Genomic DNA, 24,284 nt, shown 5'->3' on the forward strand with positions numbered 1-24,284 from the left:
CTTGATAGTCTTTCATAGACACTAATTTTGAAAGGTATCCTTGTGTTTACATTAGAGTGCTATAAGCATGTGGAAAGAATACTGAATTTAGAGCTAGTTGGGCTCACTTTGTGTCCTTGCTGGGCATTTACCTTTTTTTCCCTCATCTTTAAAATGGAAATAAAATGGCCCAGTGATAAGACTACTGAGGCTGAAATCAAGAAGACCTGAGTTGAAGTTTGGTCTTAGACAAGTACTAACTGTGTGAACCTGAGCAAATAACTTCTCACTGCCTCAGTTTCCTCAACTATAAAAACAGGATAAGCATCTATGTTAGGGTTGTCGTGAGGATGAAATAAGGTATTTGTTAAGGATTTAGAACAATACCTACCTTAATAAATACTTATTCCTTTCCCTTCCCTTCCCTTCCCTTCCCTTCCCTTCCCTTCCCTTCCCTTCCCTTCCCTTCCCTTCCCTTCCCTTCCCTTCCCTTCCCTTCCCTTCCCTTCCCTTCCCCTTGCCTCCATCTTGCTCTCAAGAAATACATTTGAGTGATATCATCATGTATGCACCTAATTGGGAAAGGGAAAATTTTCAAAAGAAGGCTCCACAGGAAGATCTGATTCTAAAAGGGCAAAAACAAAAATTAAACAAAGGAATGTACAACCAAAGATACATGTGAAAGACTGTTGAACTCTTAGAATGTTAGACTAACTCAGAATGTGTAGAGGACATTAAATAACCAAAACTACTTTTGTACCAAATTATGGAAAAGACCTTTTGTCTGGAAACAGCTCCCCCCACCACCTTACTTCCTAAAATCTTATATTATATATATTTGATCAAAAGATCAAATCTTTTTTTTTTTTCCCCCCTGAGGCTGGGGTTAAGTGACTTGCCCAGGGTCACACAGCTAGAAAGTGTTAAGTGTCTGAGACCAAATTTGAACTCGGGTCCTCCTGAATTCAGGGCTGGTGCTCTATCTACTGCGCCACCTAGCTGCCCCCAAAAGATCAAATCTTGTAAGATATACCAGGGACCTAAAAAGTTGTTGAGTTCAACTTCTTTATTTAAGATATGAGGAAAAGTGAAGGCGAGAGAAGGGTCACACTCTTAGTGAATCTGTTTTAGAGCCCAGGTCTATCTAATTACAAGTGCAGTGTCCTGGCCACTCCAACATAACTCCTCTCACTAGCACAGACCTAGAGCTAGAAGGGAGACAGAAGAGCTTACTTAGTCCAACCCTCTTGTTTTACTGATGAGGGAATAGGCTAGGAGAAAATAACTTGTTTAATATCATACAGATCAAGAGCTTCCAAGGCAGTATGTGAAGGAAGGGTCTTTAGCTACAAGTTTTGCATTCTTTCTATTGCATCATGCTTCCACTGTGCATGTGCAGAATATTAATACTACAATGTGTGCCTCTGGGAGGCAAGGAATAATGTCACTCTTTTTTATTTATATATTCATTGTAGCAAGAACAGAGTAGACAGTTACATCCCTGAAATGTACTCCTTCCTCATTCTGCCTCTTGTAATACCCAGTCCCCATCAATGAAACCTTTGCTGACCTAATAGCTGTCCCCCAAATACTCTGTGGATACTTTACATTTAGTTATCTCTATACCACCTATGTCACAGATAAAATGTAAGGTCCTTAAGGACAGGGTCTATTTTGGTTTTGTCTTTATACTTCCAGTGATAAGGCAATGAATGATTGTTGATCAGTTTTCTTCTACGCTTTCTATTGTGTCTTTTTCTTTTTAACAAAGTATATGCTTCCTTTTCTGCATTAGAACCATGTGATGTCTACTGAATTGTATTTAGGAATCTGTTAAAATTTCAGGTTCATACATATATTGTATCTAAGATATATTTTAACATGTTTAACATGCCTACCATCTAGGGGAGGGAGTGCAGGGAGGGAAGGGAAAAGTTGAAACAGAAGTGAGTGCAAGGGACAATGTTGTAAAAATTACTCATGCACATGTTCTGTCAATAAAAAGCTATTTAAAAAATTTCAGGTTCATGTCCATCTATTATACTTACTTTATATACCTCACTTGTAGAAATCTGAGATTAGAAGTTTCCTTCTCAGTTTTGTTACAAGGCACCAAATCTGCTATTGTTCTCCTTTCTGTCTAATAGCCAGAATTTATCTCATGCCGGTTGCCTAGCTCAGTCTGTCTGTGTGTCTTCCCTCCCCACCCCCACTACCACCTGCCCAAACAAAAGCTTTTCTGTTAGGATGAGAAATCATCCCACCCTATATGCTCTTTTTATTATTAAATTTTATTTTTAATTTATAAAACAAGCATTTCTATAATGTACTACAATAAAAAGATGACTACATATGAAACTGCAAATCTACTATGCACAACTTGTCATTCCCTTCAAATATACAACTAAATGATCAATATTTTTCTTCTCTCTCTGCTACCCTAGAGAGAGTTACAATTAGACTCTCTGACACACTCTCTCTCTCTCATTGGAACTATACATATTCTATATGCTGCAGAACAGATTTTGTTAATTATGAGTTTTGCTATCTAACATGCTTGTGCTCGCTCTCTGTATAAATTTATATAATGTATATTTATATATGCACATAATTATGTGTGAACATATTTGTTCAACCTGTATATTCTTGCTAGAAGGGATCATAGAGTAAATATACTCCAACTCTCTTAGGTTTACAAGAAAGATAGTAGATAGAGAAAATGGATTTCAAATTAGGAAATCTAGGATTAAATCCCACCATCATTGGCTTTGTAAAGCCGAAAACTCAAAAGAAACGTGAACCACTGAGAAAAGTGTGAGACCAAGCGAGGTCATGTGATTTGGCTAAATTCACATAAGTAATAAACAGTGAAGGTCCTTGGTGTGAAATCCAATATTTCTTTACTATACCCCACTAGCTTCCTATTTGTTCTTTGTGAAGAACCAGTCTAGCTTTCTCAGCAGTAAATGGGACCTACACAAAAATTGAACATATATCAGGATATAAAAATCTCAAATTCAAAGGCAGAAATAGTCAATGAATCTTTTTGAGATCATGATGCAAACATATTACATCTAATAAAGGGCCAGGGAAAAATAGACTAAAATTTATTTGGAAACGAAATAATCTAATCCTAAAGAATGAGTGGGTATGGGGCAGCTAGTTGGTGTAGTGGATAGAGCCCCAGCCCTGAAGTCAGAAGGACCTGAGTTCAAATTTGGCCTCAGACACTTAACACTTCCTGGCTGGGTGAGCCTGAGCAAGTCACTTAACTCCAATTGCCTCAGGGGAAAAAAAGGGTGGATGAAAAAATAAATCATAGATACAATTCATTATTTTATCCAAAAGAAAAACACTAATGAGACAACATACCAAAATTTATGGGATGTAGCCAAAGCAATTCTTTGGGGAAATTTTATATCTCTAGATGCTGACTTGCATAAAACAGGAAAGAAAAAAAAATCAATGAATTAGGCATAAAACTAAAAAAGCTAGAAAAAGAACAAATTAACCCCCCCAATTAAATATCAAATTTGAAATTCTGAAAATAAAAGGGGAGATCAATAGTTTTCTTTCAATTTCATTAAACTAATAAACAAAAAAATAAGTTTGTTTTAGGAAAAAAATTAACAAAATAGATAAAATTTTAGTTTAATTGATTAGAAATAGGAAAGAAGAGAAAATCAAATTGTTAGTATCAAAAATGAAAAGGCAGAATTTTCTACTAATGAAGGGGGAATCAGAGTAATAAGTAGGAGCTATTTTGCCCAACTATATGCAAATAAATCTGATAATCTAAGTGAAATGGTTGAAAAACTTACAAAAATGTAGATTGTCCAGATTAACATTGGAGGATATAAATTCCTTAAATAGTCCCATTTTAGGGAAAAAAAGTTGAATAAGCTATTAATCAGCTTCCTTAAAAAAAATCCCCAGGCTAGATGGATTAACATGTGAATTCTACCAAACATTTAAAGAACAATTAATTCCAATATTATACAAACTATTTGGAAAAATAGGGAAAGAAGGACCCCTACCAAATTCCTTTTATGACATAGATATGGTGCTGATACCTAAACCAGGTAAGATCACGACAAAGAGAGAAAATTATGGGCCAATTTCCCTAATAAATATTTATGCAAAAATCTTATGTAAATTTTAGCAAAAAGATTACAGCAAATTATCCCCAGTTCAATATACCATAACCAAGTAAGATTCATGCCAGGAATGCAAGACTAGTTCAATACTGGGAAAACTATTAGCATTACTTACTATATCAATAACCAAACTAACAGAAATCATGATTATCTCAATATGCACAGAAAAAGCATTTGACAAAATCCAATACCCATTCCTATTAAAAACACTAGAGGAGTTGTGTGACCCTGGGCAAGTCATTTAACATCAATTGCCTCAGCAAAACAAACAACAAAAATAACAACCAAAAAAAAAAAAAAAGAAAAGAAAAGGAAAAAAAAATGAAAAAAAAATGAAAAAAAATGAAAAAAAAAATACTAGAGAGAATAGAAACAAATGGAGTTTTCCTTAAAATGATGAGTAGCATCTACTTAAAGCCATCAAGCATCATATGTAATGGGACAAATTAGAACCATTCCCAATGACATATGGGGTGAAACAAGGTTGCCCATTATCACCATTACTATTCAATACTGTATTAGAAATATTAGCTTTAGCAATAAGAGAAGAAAAAAAAATTAAAGGAATTAGAGTAGGGGATGAGGAAATCAAATTATTACTCTTTGCAAATAATATGATGGTATACTTGGAGAAATCTAGAGAATCAACAAAAAACCTACTAGAAATAATTCACAACTTTAGCAAAGTTGCAGGATACAAAATAAATCCATATAAATCATTAACATTTCTATGTTACCAACAAAGTCCAGCAGCAAAAGATACCAAGAGAAATTCCATTTAAAATTATGTAGATAATATAAAATATATGGGAGTCTACCGGCTAAGAGAGTCAGGAATTATATGAATACAATTATAAAACACTTTCCACACAAAGTCAGATATAATCAACTGGAATATCAAGTGTTCATGGGTAGGCTGAGCTAATATAATAAAAATAATAATTCTACCTAAATTAACCTACTTGTTCAGTGTCATACCAATCAAGCTTTCAAGAAATTATTTTACAGAGCTAGAAAAAAAATTAAAGTTCATCTGGAAGAAGAAAAGATCAAGAATTTCTAGGAAAATAATGAAAAAATGCAAATGAAGGTGGCTCAACTCTACCAGACATAAAACTACATTATAAAGCAGTGGTCATCAAAACTGTTTGGCACTGGCTAAGAAATAGAGTAACTCATTAGTGGAATAGCTTAGGTTCACAAGACACAATAATCAATGACTTTGGTAATCTAATGTCTGATAAATGCAAAGAGCTCAGCTTCTGGGATGAGAACTCACTATTTAATAAAAAATTGCTGGGAAAATTAAAAATTAATATGGCAGAAACTAGGCATTGATCCATACCTAATATCCTATACCAAGACAAGGTTGAAATGGGTTCATGATTTAAACATAAAGAGTGATACTATAAGCAAATAAGAAAAACAAAGTATAGTTTACTTTTCAGATTTGTAGAGAAGGAAGGAATTTGTGGAAGGAACTAGAGTACATTATGGAATGCAAAATGGATAATTTTGATAAATTAAAAAGTGTACAAAAAAAACCAATGCAGACAAGATTAGAAAGGAAGCAGTAAACTGGGGGAAATTTTTTTTTGTTTTTTAACAATCAAGGGTTCTGATAAAGACCTCATTTCTAAAATTGTATATTGAGAACTGATTCAAATTTATAAGAATATTAGTCATTCTCCATGATCAAAGGATATAAACAGACAATTTTCAGATGAAGAAGTAAAAACCATTTCTAATGCTCTTAAACACTATTGATCAGAGAAATGCAAATTAAGACAACTCTGAGATACCACTACATACTCTTGATTGGTTAAGATGACAGGAAAAGATAATGATGAATATTGGAGGGAATGTGGGGAAAACTGGGATACTAATACATTGTTGGTAGAGTTGTGAACTGATTCTGAAGAGCAATTTGGAAGTATATCCAAAAGACTATCAAAATATACATATCCTTTAATCTAGCAGTGTTTCTACTGGGCTTGTATCCCAAAAAATATCTTAAAGGAGGGAAAGAGACCCACATGTGCAAAAATTAAAGTGGACACAAACTGGAAACTGAGTGGATGCCAATCAATTGGAGAATGGCTAAATGAGTTGTGGTATTTGAATATTATGGAATATTATTGTTCTGTAAGAAGTGACCAGCAGAATGATTTCAGAGAGCCCTGGAGAGATTACAGGAACTGATACTAAATGAAGCGAGTGGAACCAAGAGAATCAAGAACCAAAAGAACACTGTACAATAACAGCAATTATATGATGATCAATTCTGATGGATGTGGCTCTTTTAACAATGAAAAGATTCAGTCCAGTTCCAATAGTCTTGTGATGAAGAGAGCATTCTAAACCCAGAAAGAAACTGTGGAGACTGAGTGTGGATCACAATATAATATTTAAATTTTTGTTGTTATTTGCTTGAATTTTCTTTCTTATTTCTTTCTTCCTTTTTGATCTGATTGCATGTATTTAACACATTGGATTACTTGCCATCTAGGAGAGACGGTTGGGGGGAAGAGTGGGAGAAAAAAAATTCCAAACACAAGGTTTTACAAGGGCAAATGTTGAAAACTATACATATGCTTTGAAAATAAAAAGATTTTTTTAAAAAATCTAGTCTTCTGTTATATGCTATATGGTCATGAAATCAACTTCTGTTCTCTGACATCACCAACATGAATTAACTTCTCATTTCCCATATTGTTCTTTCTCCTCTGAATATTAATGATGACCTATCCAGAAGACATGAAAACACATCATCTGCCATCAAGTCTTTACTTTTCTAACCAGGACTTCAAAGTCATTAGAGACATAGTCTAAATTTCTTTTCAAAGTATAATTAATTTCCATGGATATAGGCAAAAGTGAGTGAGTCTGGAAAGAGCATTCTTTATGATAAAAGGTGTATTAGTCTAGAAGACAATATTAATTACAACAAAATCTGCTCTACATTCTTTGTGTATACTATTTGTGTAGAGTCATCAACCAGAATTATTGTCACACAAATTCAAATGATAACATTCATATTAGAACAATTTTTTGAATGCTGACTTTTGAATTAAAAGACCTATCTTGTTTTAGTTTTTCAAAAGAATAGAGAATATATAATTCCATATTATATACACATGTTATTAGGGGCTTCAATAAATTATTTGCTTATTCTGAAAATGATTCTGATGGAACCAAAGGTGATGTTAAGTTACCCAGATTCTCCTCAAATGTTTGCATCTAATTGATACATATTTGGAGAGGAATTGGCATCTTCCATACAAAAACGATTTGGTATTCTTTATTTCCTCAAGAAAAAATCCAATTCAGTCCAATTCAACTCAATGTATTCAATAAATAATTATTAAGCATTTGTTATTCATTAAATTCTATTTTATAATGAGAATATAAATATGTAGAGATGACACAGATCCAGAGCTTAAGAAATTTATAAACTACACATACATTCATAACAAAGCAATTAAGTTTTCTAAAAGTTTTATATTTTTCTCATTTGATCTGCTAATTAGTGTATGCTAAATATTTCTGATTATATACAACTACTAGTTAAAAAGGAGGGCTTGTATTATCATGCCAATAATTATGGTTGCAATTTTTAGAAAAAATAATACATTAGAAAAGGACAAAATAAAGATTAAGTAATATTTGATCCAAGTGTCTATAAGGAGTCACTGGGCTTTGTTTTTTAGGAGAGTTATAAGGTTAGATTTATCCTTTAAGAAAATCAGTTTGACTTTTGCTAGAAATGTCATCCACATCTAGAGAAAGAAAAATGAAATCTGAATGCAGATTGAGGCATGCTATTTTTCACTTTTTGTTTTGTTTTCTTCCTTTCTTGTGGTTTCCTTTCATTCAGATTCTTCTTTTAACATCACTAATATGGAAATGTTGTTTGTCCTTTGTTTTTGAAGAGAGTCATGACATCAGGGAGGTGATGATATAATGTGCAAGTGAATTGGATTTAAGTGAGGGAGGGGCTGGACAAGGTCACCTGCCTCACTTTCCTCTCCCTGAACAGAGATCAGGATGACTGGAGATGAAATGGAAGACTGTGGCCTTTTTAAGCTAAGGTCTCCAACAAGAACAATTTGACCCACTCAGTGATTAAGGCTAGTTAGCTTTTGAGGCAAAGAATCTCCTCTTTCATCTAGTCCAAAAAAAATCTAAATAAATAAATGAGCAGATGAATCTGGGAGGGGAAGAGTCTCAGAGTTTCTGGCCAAAGCAAAAATGACATTATTTACATTCAATGTGAATCAATCAGGAGTCAAACAATGATCAAATGGGGTTTGCCCTGGTATCTATAGGTGGCCAATTAATAGCCTATATTGGGTTGCTTGCTGTCTTGCAAAGTGGGGGAGGAAGAGTGGGAGGGGAAAAACATTTGGAATTCATTCAAAATGAATGTTGAAGACTATCTTTACTTGTATTTAAATAAAAAGAAAATGACTTTGATAACTGTGTATGAATAGGATAATTGAAGGAAACTTGAGGCCAGGAAACCGATAGGAAGCTACTGAAATGGTCCTGAACTAGGGTGGTGGTTATGTGAATAGAGAAAGAAGGACAGATGCCACAGGTTTTATGGAAGGAGATATGAAAAGCTTTGGCAACTGACTGGATAGAAAACCAAGTATCATAATGATTCAGTGACTTGCCACTTGGCTAGTAAGCATCCAAGACACGTATTCCCAGTTCAGCTCTCTCTCTCATACCTCAAGGCCTCAAACAAATATATTTAGCTGCAAAGAAGAAGTCTGAGTAAGTATGGTGAGAAAATGAGGAGAGATCACTTTTATTTGGTGTGGAAAGTAAGTGTGGAGGACACAGACAAGTAAGTCTTCTAGTAGGAATTAGGCACATAAACTAGACTTTGTAGGAAAAGATAAGTGGACTGAATTGAAGGACAATGTATTCCAAGAAGAGGGAAAAGCATGAATAACTGCTTAGTAGGAAAAGGCAATTATAAGAAACTGGAACAAATTGTTCGTATCATTTTAAGAACAAACAGATGAAATCTAATAAGTTTTGTTAATTATTGGCAAACCTTGCTTCTGTGTGACTGATTTTTTAAAAGAATTTTCTCTTTTCTGCAAATAATAATAATTTCCTTCAATAATAACAGAAATGCATTGCTTGCTGTTTTCTATTACTGGTGAAACTTTGAAGTTACTCTATATCCAATAGATCTAGTGATCTAGATAAAGAAATGTACCAAATATTTTTTAACTGTTCATGATTCTCATAAATAAGTACCTTCACAGTTTTCTTAAATAGATTATTAAGGATATGCTTGGTGAATGTCTAGAAAGGAAATTTATGATTATAAAGAGACAGTATGGCTTCAAGGATAGGCCATCCCAGACGAATTACATTTGCTTTTTTTTTTTTTTTTTAATAGGATTACTGAATTAGTAGATGTAGTGAAGATGGACATAATTTACATAGATCTTAGCAAAACTTTTTATAAAAGCATCTCATACCATCCATGTGCAAAAGATGAGAGATGGATGGCCAAACTTGAGGAAAAACTGTTAATGATTCAGTGTCAACTTGGCAGATCTCTAGTGGAATACCTCAGAGATTTGTGTTTCCTCTAATCTATTTAACATTTTTATCAGTGACTTGAATAATAGCACATTATGTTATTTAAGATTATTATTCTATTTAAGACTTGCTTTTAAGATTTTTAGATCTCTTTCTCTCTCACAAATATACACACACACATACACATGCACACACACAACACATCTTTCTTAAGAATCAGAATAAGCTAAAAGGAATAATGGGCTTCCTCAAAGGTGGCAAGTTTTCTCTTAGAGGTCTTTATAAGGCTGGTCAACTGCTTTTGAAGCCATTTTCTCTCTGTGTATGGGTTGGACTAGATGTCTTCTTTGGTTCTTCTGAACTCTCTGATTTTGCAATTCTTTGATTCTACCATGTCTGTCAGAGCATTCAAAAATAGAATTTTTAAAAGGATAGAAAAAAACTTTAATATTGTCTAAATTACATACAGATGATCAGTCTTTCTTTTTTTCCCTCTATGAAAAAATAGGAAAAAAATCATGTTTAGCTTTTATAGTGATTTCATTATAGTTTTTTTGATTTGTGATATTATTTTTCATCAATCCAATGACTATATTTTCACCTGTTTGTACCCTTTGTTAGCTAACACAGACATGCTAAGTAAACAACAGGGAGCCAATCAGAAGCTTTAAATGGATTATTAATAAGCTTGTTTCTAAGGCATGTAAAATAGAAATTGAAAGAATCTATTTTTCCTGAAAAGAAATCACAAAATGAAAACTTTCAAGAATATTATAGCCAAATCCTTCAGCTCCCAGCCAGAAAGGCAATTCAAATATCAAGGAACCATAGTCAGGATCAAACAAGATTCAGCAGCTTCCAAGTTAAAGGAGTAGAAGGCTTGGGATATTCTGGAGGGCAAAAGAGCTAGGATTACAACCAAGAATCACATACCCAGCAAAACTGTGGATAATCCTTAAGGGAGGGGGAATGGACATTTAATGAAATAAAGAACTTCCAAATATTCCTGATGAAAAGACGAAAGCTGAATAGAAAATCAGACATTCAAAAATGGAAGAATAAAAAGGGACTCAATGGAAATTAAACTGTATTCCTATGTGAAAGATGATATATAAAATGTGTGTGTGTGTGTATAAAATTCCTGTGGACTTAGGTTTATTATGACAGAAGGAGTCTGCATAGACAGAGGGAACAGTTGTAAGTTGGTTATGTTGGAATGATCTGAAAATTAAAAAAAAAAAAAAGACTATGGGGTAAGAAAGAAGGATGAAGAGAGGTAAAATGGGATACATTTTCTCACACAAAAGAGGTATTCAAGGAAAAGCTTTTATTGTAGAGGAGAAAATGTGGATGGGGGTGGTGGCGAGTGCGCGCGCGCGTGTGCTCTCTCTCTCTCTCTCTCTCTCTCTCTCTCTCTCTCTCTCTCTCTCTCTCTCTCTCTCTCTCTCTATATCTTTGCTGGGTACAGAAATGTATCTTATCCAATATGAAGATAAGAGGGAAACTGGATAAGAGATATGGGGCAGGAGATAATAAGGAAAGAACAGATTAGGGATGGCAGTGGTCAGAAATAAGACAGACTCTTGAAGGATAAGAAAAAAAAGAGAGAGACAAATAAACAGGAAAATTTCATGGATGGAATGCAGAGTCGGTGATCATAAATGTGAATATAAAATGGATAAGCTAACTCATACAATAGCAACAGAGAGCATAATGGACTGGAAACCAGAATCCAACCATACATTATGTACAAGACATGCACTTGGGACAGAAAGACAGAGCTGAAATGAAAGGTTGGAGCAGAATCTATTATGCTTCAGCTGAAGTGAAGAGGACAGAAGTGGCAATCATCAGCTCAGACAAAGAAAAAACAAAATTAGACCTAATTGAAAGAGATAATCAGGGAAACTACATTTTGCTTAAAGGTATCATAGATAATGAAATAATATCAAAAAGTTTACAGCAAGCTTTTCTGATAAAAGCTTTAGTTCTCAAATATATAGGGAACTGGGCCAAATTTATAAAAATAAAAAAAAAGTCATTCCCCCAATTGAATGGTCAAATTATATGAACACGTAATTTTTCAGAAAAAAAGAAATCAAAGCTATCTATAGCCACATAAAAAAACTCTAAATTACTATTTATTAGAGAAAGTCAAGTTAAAACAACTCTGAAGTACCACCTCATACCTATCAAAAATGACAAATGCTGAAGAGGATAAAAGAAAAATGATACCCTAATGAAGTATTGAAAGATTAGTGAACTGGCTCAATCATTTTGGAGAACAATTTGGAACTACATCCAAAGGGCTATAAAATTGTGTATAACTTTGATCCGGTAATAATGTTATTAGATCTAGATCCCAAACAGTAGACATTGGGAGAGGGACACTCTGAAATGAGTGAAGTTCCAAGAAACATTTATTATAACACTGTGACTAACAAGATGAATAATGTCAGGAGAAGAAAAAAACAGATAATGCAAATCACCTAGTTGCTTCCTTAGGAAGCTCCTTTTTCTCTTTAAAAAATAAAATTTGGAACAATATATTCAATTTTTAAAAATTTATTTAAAATAATATTTTTCAAATGTGCCGCTGATGTGTAATATTATCAAAAAACCTAGCAAAGACATTTCAGTTCTGTTTTCATGCGTCAAGCATTTTAAAATGTCAAGAACCACTACACGCTGTGTTTCCTAAATTGGATTTAAGAAACAATTTCATACTCTGTCAATCAGCCTTATGGAGATGCAAAGGTAGAACTGCCACAGTTCGCATGAAATAAAGCTTTCATCCTTATAACAATGCCTTACAGATACTTCATCACCATACACAATTACCATGACGACTTCTTTGACAAGCCTTCTGAAATCCTCATAAAATTGGAGTCTATACACTTATAAGATTCTTTTTACCCCTTGCATAATTTTTTAGGAAAGAAATTTGTGTCATAAAACTTTTCTTGTTCTTTCTTCATTTCAAAAGTCTTTTGCATACTTCATTGCTAAAATCTGTCATGAATAACACCTAGTTAGAATCCAGTTAAAACTTGTTATAATTTCAATTCAATCTGAACCAATTGAGTCAACGAAGTAGGACTGTCCTGGGCCAACCCTTTAGGAAGGCAGTTTATTTGGGGAGTCTCTTCATCCTCCTTTTCTTAACAACTCCCCATATATGTAGTATCCACATGCTATCCCACTAATCCCTGAGATGGCATCTCATTCAGTGTACATCCTAGTGATGATGTCTGAGTCTCAAGATATGGTAGAAAGTTAAGACTAGTTAGCTGTCTACTTCTGGACTTTAGAGCATGTATAAAACTTTTTTTTTACACACTTAGTAATTGTAACCCTACCAATGGCTCTTCTCAGCAGTTTTGTCCTGGCTATCTGTCCTCTTAGAAGCTGATTATTACTAAGATGCTGTGGGCAGCCTAGGAGAAAGGCACACAATACACATCCCAGGAAACTTAGGAATCCAGAATGTTGTCTATATGAAAACAAAACCCATTTTCTTATTCCCAAATGACTCACTCTATTAGTGGCTCAATTTTTCTCACATATTTTTAGGGCAAGTAGGAGTTATTTCAGGATATAACTACCTTCTCTTTGTCACTGCTAATATCTGTGTTTCTATCTTCTTTTTATTCTGATGTCCATCCATGAAGTTTACAAGAACTATCAAAGGCAGCACTTCATGATAAATATTTAGGGTAGAGCATCCTTTCAGAAGGACATTGCTGATGACCCTGGTATGGGTGAAATGATCAACTAGTTTCCCATGTCCAGGGATTAATTAATGATACCTACGGGGTCTTTCCCATTTCCATGATTAAATTTTACTGATTAAAAAGCAGCACACTATCTAGTGTCTATTACATGTCACCAATGTTAGGAAAAGGTTTATTTTGCTTGAACAAGTCTTAAAGAAATTAAAAGGGCTGCTCTTATTTAATGCAAATAACAAATATTAAGATGTCCATACATCACTAATTTTATTATCTGACTAGACAGAATTTACTCATTTTTCCTATCATATATTTTTCTATTAATGATATTGTAATAATTAACATTTCTATAACATTTACTATGTGCCAGGCACTATGCTAAGCACTTGATAATTTCATATCTCATTTTATCCTCACAACAATTCTGGTAGGTAGATGCTATTATCTTCCTCATTTCAAAGACAAGGAAACTGAGGCAAACAGAGGTCAAATGAATTGCTCAGACTCATACAGTTACTAAGTATCTTGAGGCCACATTCAAATCCAGATTTTTCTGACTTTAGGACCAGTGATGAAATGAGGGAAAGAAGAAGGAGCATATTTTTAAAAAGGAACCTATTATCTATTGAAGTATACTCCAGATAGAAATAAAAAGAATTTAGGACTGGGAACAAAGGAAGGAAAACACATAAATAGGCGTTTTGCTATGGCTCTCCTACTATGGCTATGGCTTCTCCTAAAGGGAAGCAATGAGTTCATTCAAAGTTACTATTACATTGAAATATCTCAGTGGCACATGTGAAATGAATAAATTATGATTAAAAGTCAATACAATTTATGTATTTTTAGCACTAATAAGAAATACTCAATATCATACACCTGATGAGTTATTTATTTTAGAGACATTACTTCTTTGTAGATCTCTGGGGTACTATTTAGTTCATAGGAAGTGTGAGTTTACTAACTGGACCTTAGTGGCCAGAGAGAATTCAGTGTAACCTCCTCCCATTCTACCCTGAAATGAGTGATTTAATTGTCTTCTTCCCACAGCTTAAGTCACATAATAAGAAGTGCAAAACTTAGGTTAAAACAAACAAACAAACAAACAAAAACAAACCATTTTGAATGGAAATTAAAAAAATTTTTATTACATCTTCCTTACTTTCATAAATAGGGTATCCTGAACCTTTTATTGATGGCACAATGTCACTGTTATGACCTTCAGTTACTATATTAAGTTTAATTTAATTTTCTTTTCCCTGTCTTCCTGTTGGCCTATCAGCTGCCTCTTACAGCTCTTTCTCTTTTTGCTATCAGAAATCAGATTATCAAGGAGTCAGAACTCTGTCTAAATTAAGAGGCAATAAACTCTGATCTATGGCCTAAATCACGTCATCTTCCCCTAATAAAGTGTATCTCTCTAAGGCTTCATAATGGTAATTTCAATAATTCAAAAGTCTTTCTGGAGAGAATGAGAGGGGACAGGAAAGACAATTCCCTCCTCAACCCCAACCCCCAATTTCAGATTCTGCTTTTTATAGTCAAGGTTGTCAGAAATCATAGTAAAGTTGAAAAAGACTAATAGTGCTGGGGGGGTTATATTTCTATTAAAAATTAACAAAATCAAACAGTTACTACTTGTCTGCTTTGAAAGGATATGTTGGCATTATTTTTAAAGAGTATTTTGCATGTCTTGGATGACAATCCTACCTAAATATATGATGATGGCTTTAAAAATATGTGTGTACATACATATACAAGTATATGTTTATGTATTTTATATGTATATGCATGTGTATTGTTTTTCATAAGTAAAAATAACCCCAGAAAGTCTACTTATTCAAGGCAATGGGGAAAGTTTTTTTTTTTTTTAAAGGTGAAAATGATTCACCCTGTATATCTTAAAGTAATCTTATGTCTTATAAAGTAGATTCAAAGCTTACCAACGGGTTCAATACAGTCTTCACCCTAGAAAAAAACTCACCTCTGTGAATGGAATACATTTTTTCAGCAAGTCCCAATCATTGCTACTCTACTCTTACTTATTCTCATCTCTGTTTGTTTGTTTTTTTCTTTTTAAGGTTTATGAATTTCTACACTAAATGACTTGTGTGTATACTCAATCTTTTAAAAGTTTCTGTTCCAGATAAGAGTAAGGTTCATTTGATGTCTATTTCACTCACTCCTTCCTCTATGTTTACATATCCCAATTATGAGAGAGAATAAGCCCCAACCTCTTCTTCCTTCTGTTATATTCTTTTACTCTTCTTTCTCTTTCCTCTACTAAAAATCCTGAGAGCAAAAACAATCCACCCCCAGGTCCTGTTTTTCTTAATATACTTTTCCCTTAATACCATTTGAAAACTTTGAAAACAAAAAAGTTCTGAAGAGAGACTTGTTTCTTCTCTTTAGCCCCTAGTTATTCATATAAATTTACTTCCCCAAGTTCCTATAAACTGTTGTATTTGCATTTCAAAGTTCATACTCAGCTCTGTTTACCAGAGGTTTAAGTTTACCAGGAATGCTAGAAAGATTTCTCTTCCATTACAACATCTATTTCTTTTCATTTAAATTTATACTCAACTTGCAGGGCCCATTACTTTTTATCATAAACCTTACTGTTTGCCTTTTGGAATACTGTATTCCAAGATCTTTGGCTTTTAGTAAACCCTATCAACTCTTGTGTCATCCTTCCTGACTGTGCTACTTGCACCAATTCTTTTTGGATGACTAAATTATTTATTCTTTGATGCAGAGGCTCTGAATGTTGGCTGTGACATTCCTGGGATGTTTCCCTTACAGTTCCTTTTAGTAGGTGATTTGTGGGTTTTTTTTCCTAAATTTGTTCTTTTATTCTAATAGATCTGGGAAGGTTTCTTTGATTTCTTAAAATAAAGTGTTCAGGTATTTTTTAAAAATTGGTTTTCACAGAGTCCAATGATTCTTAAACTATCTCTCCATTATTAATCATCTCAATTAATTTATCTATTTTCTAAATCAGTCTTTTTAAATATTAAAGCTCAGTTTTTAATTTTAAAATTTTGCTCTAACATTTCTTAATGTCTCATGGTCACTAATTTCTGTCTGGTTTGTTCTAGTTCTCAGGTATTTTATTTCTTAGATAAATTTTACTACTTTCTTTTTAAAGCTAATTATTCTTTTCCTATTTTTTTTCCTTTTGTGCTATTATTTCTTTCCTTTTTTTGGGGGGGGAATACTTCAATTCTTTTGAAATTCATGCACTCTTAGTGGAAAATCTACTTTTCCCCTTGAGACTCTGTGGTCATCACAGGATTAGATATGCAATAAATTTTTATGCTAAATGCTATTGTTTTTAATTTTCTCATCTCTTTAAATTTAGTTCCCAAACTGGGACTTTGTGCCAGGAGCAGTCTTTGCCTCTGCTATACTTTAGGGTGGAATGGTCAGTCTTGCTTGGTCTCACCATGCCTCCAGCACCCACGGTTTGCCCCATGGCGGATCTTTGAGATTCACTGGATCTTCATGGCATTTTGAGACAGTGTGTTAACAGGGAGCTCAGAGCACCTGAATTTGATTTGTCTCACTCTAAGTGCTATCTTTATAGAATCACAACCACATACTGTCTGCTTCATCTTCCTGGATTTGGTGGAACCAACTAGAATGTCTTTAGTCCTTCTTTGTATGACAGTACTTAGAACGCCAGGAAAATTACCTTTATTTTACATTCATGATTCTCTTACTGCTTCCTAGAATAGCATTAGTTTTTTTTATTGTGTGTATAATAGCCATATTGTGCTATTGAATCGTAGTGACTTCCTACATTTTTTTAAAAGAAAAACTACTATAATGCTTCCTCCATTATGTATCTATAAAATTCAAATTTAAAAACTAATTAGAAAAATGTATATTTATGGCTAAAAATTTCATCAATCATTTAAGATTTAGTTTGTTCTAATATATCAAGGTCTTTTTGGAAGATGGTTCTGTGATTCAATGCATTAGCTGATTTGCAAGCTTTTGTCTACAAATTTAATATGTTTCCTATACCTTCATCCAAGTCATTAATAAAAATATTGAAACAGTAAGGACTGAGGACAAATTTCTAGGGGCACTCCATTAGAAGCTATACTCCAAACTGACATCAATGTATTATGATTACTCCTTGGGTCCAGCCTTCCAAACAGTGCTCATTCCATACAATTGTACTATTATCTAGCTCACATTTCTCCATTTAGGACATAAAACTGATCCACCAGTGTGAGACTAATCTGCTATAACCTAACCTTAACAAAGTCAAACTGGTTTTCACTGAACCAAGTTTGCCTTCTGGAATGTTCATGACAAAAATCAAGCTCATTAGCATACAGCTTTCAGATTCATCTTCATCCACAGTTTCAAACTAGAACAACATTTACTTTCTTCTAATCCTATGTTATTTTTCTTGTCCTTTCAAAGCTCAGTGAAACATCATTTTAAGTTCAGCAGTTACCTCTACATTTTCTTTCAATATTGTTGGATATGGTTCTTTTAGGCCTAATTCCCTCAATTCATTGAGAATAACTAGTTGTTCCTTTAGCATTTTCTCCTTCTGCAAATTTAATACCTCTCCACTCAACTCAATTTGATTCAATAAACATTTATGAAGCATCCATGATTCTATAAATCATTACAGAAAAATTAGCCATATTAGAAATACAAATCTATTTTGTTACTCACTAATAAAATCCACATTCACAGACATTAGATATTACAGCTGAAAGAAAAGTTCAAGAGTGTTGTTTATCCCTGTCATTTTGTTAGTGAGAAAACTAGGTTATGTCACTAAGAAAGTTATGCCTATTGTTCCCTATTGGAATATTAGATAATACACATGCATTTAAATTATGTATCTGCTTCTAGCAAAGTACTCTGCCAAAAGAAATGCTTAATAGATGATTGCTAAATCAATGAATTTACTGAATAGAAACTGTAGGGAATTACCAGGGGAAAACCAAACAAACAAACAAAACAAAATCCCCACTACATGGTGGTCATAAATTTACCCAATATCTATATGTTGTAACATAGAGATTTTGTTACAAAACACGTAATGGAACTTTTAAAATTTACTAAGTCATGCAATTCACATTTGGGGACTAAGCACAACTTTAAAATACTCTGAGGACCATTGTATCAGAGTTGAAAAGGGCCTGGACTTCAGCAGTTATCCAGTCCAACCATTTCATTTTACAGAAAAGAAAAATGAAGCCCAGGAAAGGGCTAAGTGTTTTGCTGAGGACTGTGTGGGTAGTTAAGACTCAGAGGCAACATTTGAATCCAGATCCTCTGGTTCCAGAACTGTTATTCTTTCCATCATTTTATACTTCAAACATTTTTTTTTTTTTTTTAGTGTTTTACCAAAACACTTTGTTTTTATAGTTCTTTGAGTTACTTTTTCCTAGAATGTTCTTGACACAAAATGACTCAATGAAATTTGTTTATAAATACTGAAAGGACCTTATTCAGGATTGCTTCTGAATCTGTTCATGTCAAGATTTATTTCCTGAGGCTATGACATGGTACTCTATTACTAAAAAGCCTAAAACTACAACCATGATGACTGTCATTTGGACAGAATTTCAAACCAAAGGTTACGCTGTGTAGTGTTACCCCCACACTACAAAATCCATAAATTGGCTCCAGAAGTTTTTTTGAATGTCTAGCATGAAATTATACAGGTTCAGATTAAGTTTCTGCTCTAAAGGAAAAACAAGTTAATGACCACATAAGAGTCGTGTTGGCAGTAGTACTTTTTGTATATACTGAGCTTATTACAGGCATGAAACTGTGGTCAGTGAACATTTCCTCCGCTCTCCTAACAAGCTCCAACAGGAGACTTCTCAGACTTACTTTTGGCACATGAGGATTGAACTCTACGGCTCTGTGAATGGCCTCGACTGCATTCATCTCTGCCGTGCTCAGGCCTCGCCGCGACGCAGCCTCTGGGGAGAACCTGAAAGGCAGAGGGACAGACAGACACAATTCACTCGGGGCTGTCTAGAAAAACACGCAGAAAGATATATTTAGATACAGATATACAATCAAGGGCCCATGTAATCAAGCTGAGCCAATCACATATGCTCTCCAAACCTCCACAACAAATGGAACCTCTGAGTGATCCCTTAGATCAAGGCCAATGAAAACCCCAGCAGAAGCAGAAAGCGTGCTTGCATCTAATTAAGGCAGAAAGTAATTTCAAGCTGTCAATTTTCTCTCTCTAAATAACTAATCTAAATTTCCTACAAGGTACCTGCTTAGGTGGGGGATAGGGAGACTTACAGGGGCAGACGATGTAGGAAAAAGAGAAAATCATGTTACATTAGAGTGAGGATGTTAAAAACAGAACTGGGGAAAATTTGATGGTGGTCCCCAACCCAATGTCAGTGGCTGTGTTGGGAGTTAAGGTTGTTGCAGCATCAGCAGCAAGCGGGTCTGCTTTCAGCTGTACCGGCAGGGGGTGTGCATGCCCAAACTGTGGGCAAGTCATCTGCCCCAGTGAAGGAAAAAAAAACCAGACCATGCAATCTCTTTCTCACCTCACACCCCACGGCTAACTCCAGAGCTGTACTTGGCAGGCAGACACCACAGGGAAAGCTGTGACAACCCTAGCCCTGCCCTCCCAAGCTGGAGTCGCTGTGTAGGGAGAAAAGATGTTGCAGTAGGTACTGGCGATCTACAGGATAAAAAAAAAGAATGAAAGAAAATTACTTCGATCTTGAAGTGCACACACACTGAACAGCAAACCTTTCTGAGAGCAGGAAAAGAAAACAGCCTCTGCCCTATCTGCTTCCCCACTCTAGAGAGGACTGACTGAATCAGGAAAAGTGCAAGCCTCAGTGAACTGAAAAACAAGGATGCTGCTTTCTGGCACCTGCCAGTCATCCCTGAGTAGGTCACAGAAAGCCTGCCACACCCCCCTGCCTAAGAAACGTGAACGCACACCAGCAGGGACCCTAACGACCAAAAGGTAGGGCACTGGGTGGGAGGAGAGCAGGGTGCTGGTGCTTTGTGGGTCTGCACTGAAGAGGCCAAGAACGGGTGGCCCCGGGCCCTCTGCCGTACTCACTCAGGGTTTTCATCCAAACACTCTATATCTTGGACTGGTGCAAAAAATGAAATAAAGGAAGGCGTCTCATCCAAGTCCCAAGCAGGCCTTTTGGTGTCTACTGTCTGGCAGCCATCACTTGGGAGCTACTGACTTTGCTAAGTGTATATAAAGCCCACTTTAGGGACTCACACACACTTACAGCTCCCAAAGGAGACGGGTTCTGCTCAGCTAACAGTGAAAGAAAAGATCAGCAGACTTTGGAAAATGCATGCTCAGAAGCAGCAATCTCACAGACTAAGAGAAGCCTCTGGTGAAAAGGGCTCAGAGCAACCCCTCTTTGTAAGTCCAGTCAGGCACTTTGCTTAGCAGAAGTTATGATTCACTTACTTGTCAGAGACAGCTCTTGCTTTGAGCAATGCGGCTGTGTAGCATATTGTTGCCGATTTGGGTAAGCTTATATCTGTTGGGGAAAAAAGAAAGCAGGAACTCTTGTAAATTTTTGGAAACAGAGCAATTCTTTTTTAATTCACTGTTATTTTAATCATGCTACTCAAATATTAAATTATGATTAAATTCTATTTTAAGTTTAAAGATAGATTTAGACTGCTTTATGCAATGAACATATTCCTGAAATCAATCTTTTGCAAATTTGATATTTGAAAGGGAACTTGGTAGGAAACCTATTTTTGACTCTCTCTGCAAGAAAATCATCATCTAACTTATCTTTTGGAAATCTGGACTCTTCTGCATTTTTTTTAAAATAGTCTACACCTACAAATGAATTTAGATATTAAAGAAATAGAGAGAGGAAGTTATTCTCCCATTATTTTGAAAGACAAAAGTTCCTCAAAGCTTAAAGAAACATTTCACAAACAGCATTCTATTTGGAATTTAACATGAAAGATGTTGACCTGGAAAGCAGAATATTTTTTACTGTTCTTTTTTTTTTCTTTCAATATACATTGCTCAAAAAGGTTTTCCTTTGAATTTGTTTTTAATTAGTACAATAGAATCTCTGACTAGAAAGGACCTTATGGGTCTAGACTAAGTCAATCAATCAACATGTCTTTATTAAGAACTTATTATTCAAGCACAAAGAATAAAGTGATCCCTTGCTGCAATGAGTTTATGTTCTAATTGGGAAGACAAGAAATACATATAAATATATTCAGTATAATGTGTGTACATGAAACACACATATATGTATATATGTGTATATACAGGATAGAAATAAAAAGGTAACAATACAACTGGAGCATCAAACTCCAGCTGACAGAGTGCTAGGCTTAGAGTTAAGAAGGCTTGTGTTAAAATCCAGCCTTACACACTAACTTTGTGACTCTAGATGAATAGTCACTTAACCTTGTTTGTCTTAATGCACTGGAGAATAGCAAACCTTTCCAATATGCTTGTCAAGAAAACTTCAAACAGGGTACAAAGAAACAGATGTAACTGAAAAAAATTATCTTAACAACTACAAATCTATATAACTGGCATACCTGATTAAGAATTACCTTTATGTAATATTTGACAAATAATCAACTAGCTTCGCTAGACCTTAAAATGAGAAGGAATCTAGAATCTATTCAGATAGACCATCCCTCTTTGGAAGAATTCTGTTAGGAAGTTTTTACTTCTATATATCTTAAATTTCCTGCTTTTGAAACATCTATCTACTGAACCTAATTCTACTTTCCATTATGCACCCAAGAATACTCATTGTTCAGAAAATGGAAGGCATCTCTAAATATAATTTCTTTCTTCTACTTTTCTTTTGTTCATTTCTAACAAATATGATTTCCCCTCTTTGTCCAGAAAGTTCCCTTCAATTTCTACACAAAGACCTAGAGTGGGGGAAAAAAAAGGTAAAAGCCAATCTACATTCAGCTTAAACCAAAGTATTTAGGAAATGATGAAGGAATATTAGATGTTGGGGGACTGTTTTGTCTTTCTTAACTTGCACAATTACCCTGTGCAAAGCAACAAACTATTGAATTTCCTGGTTTCTGATCACAAATTGTTAACAACTTGAGGCATACAGTTTATTTTGAAATTTGGGGTTTGATAAGAAATAATGCTAAATAGTAAAATTCTATCCTTGTCAATTTTCAGCAATTCAGTTACAATTGAGTACTCACCATATAAGGCTCTGTGCTTATCCTCTGGTTACTAAGGGAATAAGGACAACTTGCTAGGAAGTTGTCAATAAAATATTAATAACAATTCATTTATACAGCCCTTTCAAATTTGGAAAGCATTTTTCTCCAAATGTCTCTGAGGTAGTGAATGCCCAAGTGATGAACAAATAAGACTTGAGAAGTTAACGAACTTGAACTTTTAAAAATAGAGCTAGCCATTGCTTATACCACATGGCCTCTCATTCAGCTAAACTGGAAAAATTTGTCTCCATGGCTTTTTTCCCCTTGTCTTCTCACCCCCTTCTCCATTTTGCCTTAGTCCTCTTTCCAAAGATACGATGATCTCTAATTGCCAAAGCTGATGGCCTGTTCTCCATCCTCCTCCTTGACTTATCAACAGCATTTCTCACAATTGACTATTTACCCTTGATTGATCTTTCTGAGATAGTATTTTCTGCTGGTTTTTCTCTTACTTATTAGTTTCTTCTTTTTGAGTCTTTTTAAGTGATCCATGTCTTCTCCTCTGTAAGGGACCATTAGAAAGGTCAGGCATCGCAATTGAGATGTAAGTAGGCCAATGGTCTCTGAGGTCCCCGGAAGTGATTGGAGTTGAGTACAAAGGGACTTCCTTCATGGGTGGGACCTCCAGCCATGGCGGGAATCCTAAAATTTCACTCAGAAATTGAGTTAGGTTCAGGATGTAATTTCCATCATCGATTGGCTTGTGCCTGTGACCTCACAGACCCTATATAAGCTCAGAGGAGGAAGGATTCTCTTTTCCACGCTCTTTGACTGTGGGGAGCAATACTAAGAGGTCATAAAGTGAGGTGTAAACCATGTGAATAAAGTCTAAGCTTGTGTGCCAAAACTCTCGGGTGCTCTGCTGTGCTCAAACTGCGTCCGTATGAGATAGCAGCTGGAGGACTTCTGAGGACCCCCAAACAGAGGTAAGACTGATATTTACCAGAGTTTCTCTGATCAAGTCTAGGAATAAGGATTGATTAGCATTAGTTGAGTATGAGAATGGCATTTAACACTCCTCTAAGTGTGGATAGGCCCCAATAAGTTTTCCAGCATTCTCTTTTCTCTTTACTGTCTTGCGTTTGATTACCTCATCAGTTCCTCAGGATTTAATGATTACCTTCAAATGCTGACGTCTTCTTATCTATACAACCAACCTTAGTCTCTCCCTTAATCAGTTACCTACTGGACACTTCAATATGAATTACTTTTATTGATCTCAAAGGCAACGTGCCCAAAACAAACTTATTGCCCATCCCCCTCAGGACCTACTCTTCTGAAATTCACTATTTTTATGTTGAGATATCATTATTGAGCCAATCTTGTAGGCCGAAAACTTTGCTGTCATCCTCAAAGCCTACACCATCGCTCACCTCCTAATCTAACCAAATGCTATTTCTTGGCATTTCTACCTCCACCATGCCTCTCGCATCTGTCTCTTTCTCTTGAGTTACACATCCCTTATACGACTTCAGGCCTTCATAATCCTTCACTGTAGTTATTTTTGGAAACTTCTCACTGATCTCCCTTAACAAAAATCTTTTTAGTCTCCAGTCCACGACTGCTAAAGAGACTCTAGATGCAGGTACCTAATAGATGCTTGCTTATTTGATTAACTTAC

At 34.9% G+C, this 24,284-nt stretch overlaps 1 protein-coding gene across 4 annotated transcripts in view; it reads right to left on the reverse strand.

Annotated features, from left to right (window-relative positions):
• ST7 (suppression of tumorigenicity 7) overlaps positions 1–24,284 on the reverse strand; it is a 320,239-nt gene that overhangs the window by 37,514 nt on the left and 258,441 nt on the right. For all 4 annotated transcript variants that reach the window (XM_074268213.1, XM_074268214.1, XM_074268216.1 and 1 more), the window contains 2 exons: positions 20,892–20,964; positions 19,307–19,409 (listed from right to left, as the gene is read on the reverse strand). In XM_074268213.1, coding sequence (XP_074124314.1) covers positions 19,307–19,409; positions 20,892–20,964 — 176 coding nt within the window. The remainder of the gene's footprint in view (positions 1–19,306; positions 19,410–20,891; positions 20,965–24,284) is intronic.

This window comes from Sminthopsis crassicaudata, chromosome 5 (genome assembly GCF_048593235.1).
Source record: "Sminthopsis crassicaudata isolate SCR6 chromosome 5, ASM4859323v1, whole genome shotgun sequence".
In the NCBI taxonomy this organism is placed as follows: domain Eukaryota; kingdom Metazoa; phylum Chordata; class Mammalia; order Dasyuromorphia; family Dasyuridae; genus Sminthopsis; species Sminthopsis crassicaudata.